At 37.2% G+C, this 8,753-nt stretch overlaps 1 protein-coding gene across 1 annotated transcript in view; it reads right to left on the bottom strand.

Annotated features, from left to right (window-relative positions):
- Positions 1-4: 4 nt before the first annotated feature.
- Positions 5-8,753, bottom strand: part of LOC140251378 (connector enhancer of kinase suppressor of ras 2-like) — a 177,067-nt gene continuing 168,318 nt past the window's right edge. Inside the window, exon 25 of the mRNA XM_072335085.1 lies at positions 5-8,372. Within this exon, the coding sequence (XP_072191186.1) occupies positions 8,157-8,372 (216 nt within the window). The 3' untranslated portion in view covers positions 5-8,156. The remainder of the gene's footprint in view (positions 8,373-8,753) is intronic.

The following is an 8,753-nucleotide window of genomic DNA, read 5'->3' as shown; positions in this document are numbered from 1 at the left end:
GTGCAGATAATTCCGTTTATTGAAGTCCAAATTTACAACTGAAGTTTACAACTTTTTTTTTTTCTCCCCCCAAAACAAAAGCTTCGTTTGAATTTAGGAAGAATAAATGTTCTGTTTAATAATGTACAGACTATATCTCTTAAATAAGTTAATATCTTTGAAAAAAGAGCAATATGTTCCTTTTTTAATGTTGCAGTGCAACTTACAACTTACACGTCTGTGCAATGTACCATGAGGTATCTGCCCAGTGAGCAACACACAGTGAAGTTTTCCATTCATAAATTTTCATTGTAGACACACAAAAAGTTAACAAGTTCATCTGTGATAGAAAAACGCAGCCAGTTACAGTAGTTCACACAGAAGTCATCTGAGAAGAGGAAAAAAAGAAACCTAACGTTCACGGCCTATATAAACTATTGGATCATCTCTCAACATAGACAAGTAGAAAATTAAAAATACTGTTGTGAAACCGAAGAATACTGTATTATCCAGGGGTTGAAACCTAGCCTAACCTGTATGCTTCCAGTTAGAGCAGGTAATCTCTCTCTGTTTCAATGAGCTGAAGGACTTTACTATGGTATCGGTAGAGCATCTGCTCATAAAAGCGCTTAAGCAAGATGGTAATTAGAGAAAAATTGCAGGATGTCACAAACTGTGATACAACTCAGACACCTTCCCTGGCGTGGGCAGATGGTTCACCGTGACCTCTCAGTTCATCTCACAGTTGTTTGGAAAAACAAGGCTGAAACATGGAAGATTCCAAGTATTTGAAGCTTTGACGCTTCAAACATTTCAAGATGGCTCTTACTAAAAATACTTATTTTTCATAATGACATAAAACACATATTTACTTTAGAAAGAATCAACCACAACATAACTTGGTGATAAATAACAGTTCTGCCGCTAATACTTATATACATACTGCTTGTAAACAAAAAATGCCCACAGGTCATGGAGTCTCCATGAGTTTTATACAAGGCGCTATAGATTTTTTTTTGTTATTGAAAACAGTCCTATTGAAAGTTTGGTTTATAACCTCCTATTGCTACAGAAACAGTAAGAATGTTTATATTTACAAAGAAACAAAGACCATGGAGACCCCATGGCATTATTTGCTAAAGATTTGAAGTTAGTGGGGTTTTCAGTACACGTTTATCAGCACGTTCAGATTTAATTAACAGTACAGGTTGAACACCAGCAGTACAATTCTCTAGTGCTTTGGTATTTCAACCCCTGAATATACAAAGACATTACTACAGCCTACTTCACAGTTTAATGCAAGTAAAGTGCAAGCCATAGTACAAGGGTGTCATACATTTTCATACATGTAAGCATTATCTATAAAAGGCTCTCTATACAAGTTTTATTAGCTACTTTAGTAAACTAGACAGAAGTCACCTATGGCCCAGCAATTAATGCTCTTGCAAGGATATTGTCTTTGTAATACAGTATGTGTCAAATGTAAAAAGTTCATTAATACTAGTGCATTTCTCCTATATTCTAACCTGCTTCCATTTCAGATCTGTAAGTTGAAAACCTTGTTTCTCAATAAAACAAAAGTCTTAACTGGTAACGAGGCCTTTGCTGCTGTTTTGGCCAGTGAACAAGTTCTGTTAAGACATTTGCTTCGTGGTTGCCAGTGAAAAAAAACAAAGCAATAGAGCTAATATGTATAATGTGGCATCCTTATTTAAACTGCAGCATTCAGACAGATACATTTACAGTTAGTAAAAAGATCTGTATTGATACCCTCACCAGTGCCTGAGAATGAGTCATACTCTAGAAATGTGAGGACAGAAGTCAGTGGACCTTTCAGGTCAAACAGCAATTTGTTGATATATTTTTTAACTTCTTCAACATTGCTTTCTTTCAAATACTGCTCGTGCAGCGGCATTAATGCATACAGCAAAGTCCCTGGCTGTCACATCAACCCTTGTATGCATGTGACACAAATAAACACATTGTGTTTGTCCGCAGTAAGAATGAATGTGGTTCTAAAGATAATGGTGTGCAGTATCTTCCAGAGAATTGTTTGTCCTTTTCTGACCACTGCGTCCCAGTACAACATCAGCTATCTCAACACAAAGAAAACAAAAGAAACACCCCCCAAAGCTGAAACTCTGCTAAAAGCTTAAACAATATTCTTTATAGACCTCAGGCTAAGTATGCAAGCATGGCATAAGCATAGAAATTAATCTTAAACAAATGGTTTTTCATGTACCATATCAAGTGCAATACCAAGAATAGTCACCTGGCTAGATACAGTGAATGGAACTGCTCAGAAATAAAATACTATGCTTATAAGTAATAGGAGTAAATAAATATTTTAAACTAAACTAAGACAATACAACTCACTTGTTCTCTTTTGAAACAACAGTGTATTCTCCATTCATTAGCTGGCAATATGTCTCAGGTCTGATTTCCAGATGTGTGTTAACAACCACTGAAAGGCACAGCCATTCACTGTAAATAGGAGATGGGAGAACCTGTCTCGAGTAGCCTGCCTGAAAAAGCTGCTCTGAACCTTAGCTTTAATGAGGGAAACATTCTAGAAGGAAAGAAGGAACTTGTTGCTTAATAGAAATTAATTAGATAATATTTGCTTCTTGCGTCTGTCACATTATTAGATATTTTTATAAATAATTATTAATAAACATCATTTGGCAATAGGGAATAGTGCTTATTATCTCAAAGGAGATCTTAAGCTCAGTGGTCTAAGGCCGGTGGTATGTGCAGTCTTCTACAGATTTACCCTACAGACAAAAAGGCGTTACTACAAGGGCTGCTCCGTAAGTAATGCCTCCCATTTTATTATGCTGGCTCATGATGTCAGAGACAGATGTTGGTGGGATGGCAGGAGAAGTTGAACCTTCCTACCAATATTTTGTTACATTTTGCTGCTGTGTGACAGATGGCAGCAGAGGGGCAGGTTGAGAAAATGATGTCTGGTAAGGAATTGCCTATGAAGAACAGACGTAGAATTGAATTCCTTCATGCAGAAATAATGACATCCACTGATGTTCATCGACACTTACTGAATGTTCTGGAGACCATATAGTGGATGTGAGCACAGCGAGGCCATGGTCGGTGCATTTTAGCAGCAGTGACAGCAACATGAAAGACAAGCCCTGTTCTGGATGGCCATGCACAGCTGTCATACCACAAGATGAAGAGCATCTGCACCAGCTCATCTGCATGAATCAGGTAATGGTGATGTCAGCGTTGAAAAATAGTATTTGCAGCTGAGAATTTGCTTTACCAAATAGTCTTATTGTGCTCTTTGTTGCCTTCTTCATGGAAATAAATAGTAGGCATTACTATTGGAGCAACTTAAGCTCTTTCATTTGATTTTTCCCTAGTTGGAAAATTAAGCAAAAATAAACAATCTATTATGAAACCAAGATGCCACAATATTTTAACAATATACTACAGGAACTTACATGTACTATAAACAGATTTTTCTGAGCAATTCTCAGTGTGTCAGTGAAGTGACCTCTTCAATGTTACCTATGCAATCCTTCCCTAAATTCCGAATTGAATAATTATTTTGGTCTGGAAAGCTGGAATTGCTGATGACGGTAAGAATTTAGCAAGAGATACATCTGACAATTCTCTGCAACACTTTTATTTTTCCCCTTGGAAAAAGCAAGTAGTGCAGCACATTACTAGCAGAAAAGATAGTAGTCTGGATCTGAACATGAACTGGCTGATCACATTCAGAATTCCCGGCCTGGAAAAGGCATCAAATCACATCCTCCAATACCTTTTAGTAGCAACTGATCAGTCTCTCCTTGTGGCACTAAAATCTAATGCAGAGCAAGAAGTGCTCGTGATGTGTTTGAGAAAGCAGAAGATACAGTAAGGTGGGTTTTGCCAGTGAAGGAAAGCAACTGGCTCTTTTGTGGAGGATACAGATCCCCTGCACAATACAACACAGACTGATTTTGGTGATGACAAACAGAATCCTACCTGTCCTGCCTTCAAGTATGAAGCCAGTATTTTCCCAACTTTATTTCTGTCAAAGAATTTGGGGACACAGACTGATGAGAACCTCCTTTCGTTACGTCTTGATCACATTACCAAGACTAAATTCAGGAAAGCTGTTGCCTAAAATCTATGAAAACAAGAAAAAAGCTCCAGTATTCCCAGGAAGTGCTACTGAGCTGGCTTCTAAGATGGTTTTCAACAAGCAAAGAACTCAGTGGATACAGAACAGTATATTCAAAAGAAGGGGAATCAGTGGTTTATTGAGAGCATGAAATCAGGTGTATAGAAAAGTATGTTAAAAACAAAAAGACTAAGCTGGTGAGGCCACAGAATGATGATTGAGGGACATTTTTCCTGCAGCTAAAAAAAAAGTATGTCAGGAATTCTGCCCGAAGACACACAGATGGCAAACTTTAATAAAATGTGCATAAATAATACACATCCAAACAATCTCTTCATGTAGTTATACGCAGTAAGAATCAGTTTTTGTTTAAGCAGGCAGGAAGAAAATCTATTATGCTAATTAATGTACTGTAATAATATAGTACTGTAATAAGTAACTACTAATGCTGTTTATTTCCCTTGAAAAACTCAACAGCAGACTTTCTTTTTTCTTAATTTAAAAACATTATGTAATCACAGCTGCCTTAATGATTTCAGCTGCACTGTACAGAGTTAGAGAACCTTTTGGTCCAGGAGAAACTGACTTATTTGGGTTTGGTACATGGATTTTGGATACAATGTCTTTATTGCTCTTTCATTCAAGTTATTTTGAAGATCATGAAATTCCAAATAATTGCTCTATGGTGACTTTGTGCATTAATTTCTGTAGTTCAGCTGGATTAGTACTTAAATGCCGAAAGAAAAAACTAGTGGTGGGGAAGGAAGGGCTTTAGTATGGAGTTGAGTGTGCATGCAAGAAGTATGTAAAAATTCTTGTCAGGTAGCCTTTGTGGAAGAACAGAATGTTTGTGTTGCTTGATTTAAAATTAGATTTTGCTTGCTATAAAGTACAAGCAATACTTAAATCTTACAAACTTTATATTTGTTTATGAATATAGAAAATTTGATCTACTTAATTTGGTGACCATCTATCACTGCGTACACATAAAGTATGAATTGGTTTGTAAATGGTTTGTATCATTTATGCATTTCCTTGTTTTACTACTTAACTTTTCTTCCATATTATACGAATGATGGTATTAAAAATAGTGAAACACCTTTCAGAGATCTGCTGTGAACCAAGTTAAACAAACACCTTCTATTAATGCTTTTGCTGTTCAGTTACTATAGCACTCACACAGTAAATACGTTTAAACAGAGTTTTACATTTTGCATCAATACTGCAACTCCAATTTTTATGACAAATTGTTGTTCTCTGTTTCCTGTATGTTTTTTAGGTGTTAGAGCCCTCAGTGTATGCTTAATATTCAGTAGGATATGTATGATGTGATCCTGCTCCATTCTGACACATGCATCCAAGGAGCCATTGCCTTCAGTGACTCTCAAGTCTATAGTTAGCTTGCTAAAGCATGTCAAATATGCCTTCGTGTTGCAAGTTCTGTCCTATTGTATTTGCTGCAGTGATGCTGCAATCAGCTGCTTTTGTGATGAGAACTCGAAACAGCTGTCAAGTAACAGATCCCTACTAATAATATCTTACACTATTCTAGAATTCTGTTTAATCACTGCACCCACCGTGGTTCAAATAAAATGCCAAAAAAACCCCACAAGAATAAAAATCAAATCTGAGTTGTGTTTCTTCAGGGCTATATTGAGTTGACAGGGCAAGGTTCTGGTAGCAGAAAGGCTGCAGGAGTGGCTGTGTGAGAACAGAGCAATGGGCTGTCCTCACGTCAGACAGAGCCCTTCTGGCCAGCTCCAGGATGGCCCTACCACTGGCCAAAGCTCAACCATCAGCAAAACAGATGACATATTTAAGACAGGACAAAAAATACCATGCACTATTTGCAAGGGAGTGAGAAAAATCAAAGAGACAAATTTGCAGATAACAAGAACAGAGAAGGAAGAGCAGGGGGATGTTCTCAGGCACAAGAGCAAAGATTCCCCTGCATTCTGTGGAGGAGCACTGGGAGCAGTGGATGGATGTGCCCTGATGGAGGCTGCAGCCTGTGTGGAGCCCACAAAGGAGCCTGGAGGACACAAGCAGGAGCAGTGTGCTCTTGAAGGACTGCATCCCACAGAATGGACTCATCCTGGAGTAGTTCTGGAAGAACTGCAGCCTGTGGGAAGGACCCATACTGGAAGCTGATTAAGGACTGTATCTGCAGGAGTGGCATCATGCTGGAGCAGAGGAATATAGTGTGAGGCAGGAGTGGCAGAGATGGAGTGTTACAGACTGACCATAGCCTTCCATTCCCCATCCTCATGGTGAGAAGAGTGGGAGGAAATAGAAGAGCCAGGAAACAAATGAAGTTGAGGCTGGGTAGAATTGGGACAGTGTGGTTTTAATTTTGTCTTTGTTGCTCATTATCTTGCTCTATTTTTAATGAACAGTTAATTTAAGTAGTTTTCCACAAGCTGAGTCAGTAATTGCTAAATGATCTTTCTGTCTTTATTTCGAACCAAAAGCTTTTCTCCCTGTGTCCTGTTAACTTGCCACAGTTGCGTGATGAACACTGTCCTAAACAAAAGGAATACCTCTACCCAGTCCTGGTTTTATGAATACTTAAATCTCTTTCTGGAAACTAGAACCTCTTTGAGATAACATTTTTTTCCCCATACTATATTGAATTCTATGAATTTTACAGTTCTCGGTATATGAGAGACAGTTAAGTTTATATAGTGGCAAATTATCAGTGAATATCTCTGTTTAAGTAAAATGGCATCAACTGAATTCACACCTCTAGAACACCTCTGTTCTAGAAATATTCTAGCAAGTGTAGTTGAAGAAAACTATGAACCTGTGCTGGAAACTTATGTTCAGTAACATTCAGAGCAATCTTTTTTTCAAGAATGCTGGTATTTTCTCCAAATTCTGATTCATCTGATTCAAGCAAGGAAGTGAAAAACATGATGTGACCTGTGTGTCTTTTCAAAACCAATCAGTACGGACTGGTTTTCTTCAAGTGATGTCATGAATAACTTCACCCACTTGCTGATGTATTACTAACAGTTAAAAGTTATTGCCAGACATTTGATGATTTCGAATCATTTACTCACTTCAGATGCCGGTCTATTACAGAATTTGATTAGTTTAGATTTTTTTTTTTTACTCAATGCTTATCCTTGAAGCATCGGAGCTGTTTTGAATTGTGTGACTCACAGGCATGCGTCACTTAAATTCACAGTGAAGAAACCATGAAAACCTGCAGAATGTGCCGTATTCAGTGCAGACGTTTTTCTTTCACCATGAAATATTTCAAATTATGTTAAAAGCAGCGTTAAGTTGCAGCATTAGTGAACAACCAATATTGTTCTACTCGTATCTTAACTTCTGTGCCACACCTACACACTCATATTCATTCACTTTAAAGGCAGGCACAGTATTTTACAAACATAGTATCTAAATGGCATATACTGTATGCCCATAGGGCCAGATTGGGATCTATTTGCTAGATGTACAGTGTACATTTTAAGGCACACTATAGGGATTGAGTTTACATTTTGATAAATCTGTCCTTTTATTTGCAAAGATGGTCACTACTTGAAAATGTAGTAAAAATAACTGTTCATCTCTAAGAGTGTCCAATGTTTTATGTTTTCATTTTATATTTTCTCAAGAAAAAAAACATGAAAATGTGAACTGTAGAGCATTAAAAAAGTAAATATCAACTACTGTGTTACGTTTTATATACATAGATATATTCAAATATATCTAAATATATAAAATGATTGCAGGAGCTCATACTAGAAGCTTGGTTTTAGTACAGTACTTTAAATATACTGGTGTTTGTTTTCAGTTACACTTCTGCACGGCTTCTTTCTAATGCAGAGCTTTATACGGACATCGATCGATAATAGCAAACAAAAAAAAACAAAACCAAAGAATATTATTGTCTTATCATGCAATGTAGTAGGCATCCTGTGGCACTATTCTCTTATCCAACTTATTTACAGTACTGCTGAGCACATTATTTATAAATATTACAGTGTTTGTCTTACTGATTTTTCATGGCACCCAGCAGTTATTCATGATACGAGTCCTGTCAGACATGAGTTTCAATGAATGAATGTGTATGTGTCAGCATTGGTGCTGAGGTTGCAAGTTCAGAGGCTCCATTTTGAGATTTCAGAGCAGCACTGTACTCACAAATGTCCAGGAAAAACTCATAGTTCTTTAGTTTCCAATCTTTAAACTTCTTTGATGTTAAGTTGGGATCATCCAGGAGGCTGTTGATAACTGTGAGGTCCCCTTCCTTTGCCTATCAAATTCCAGAAAGACACAGTACATGTCAAAATGAAATGTATCCCACACTTTGTATTTTGGAATTTTATTTCTTCTTTAATTGTAATGCAAGGTACTAAAGAGACTGCTATGGACACCTGAATTCTTTTGTCTATATTCAGGAACTACTGCAGCTTAAACTGGTTGACAGGTTATGTCCTGGCACTTTCTACAACGTGCCTATAAACAGTGCCAAGTAATGTCTGGTTGGCTGCTTTTGGCTTCACTTTGATTTGAGACTAGAATGCAATTGCTTTCAAGTACTGTTAGTTTCTTTGAAACTTAATTCTAAAGCGGTAAAGAAACACTCTATATCTATGGGAATACACTGAGAGTTTATACTTCTACGACTTCAGAT

This window comes from Excalfactoria chinensis, chromosome 4 (genome assembly GCF_039878825.1).
Source record: "Excalfactoria chinensis isolate bCotChi1 chromosome 4, bCotChi1.hap2, whole genome shotgun sequence".
Taxonomy (NCBI): Eukaryota; Metazoa; Chordata; class Aves; order Galliformes; family Phasianidae; genus Excalfactoria; species Excalfactoria chinensis.
Note: the sequence above shows the minus strand (reverse complement) of the source record. Positions and strands in the feature narration are given on the sequence as shown.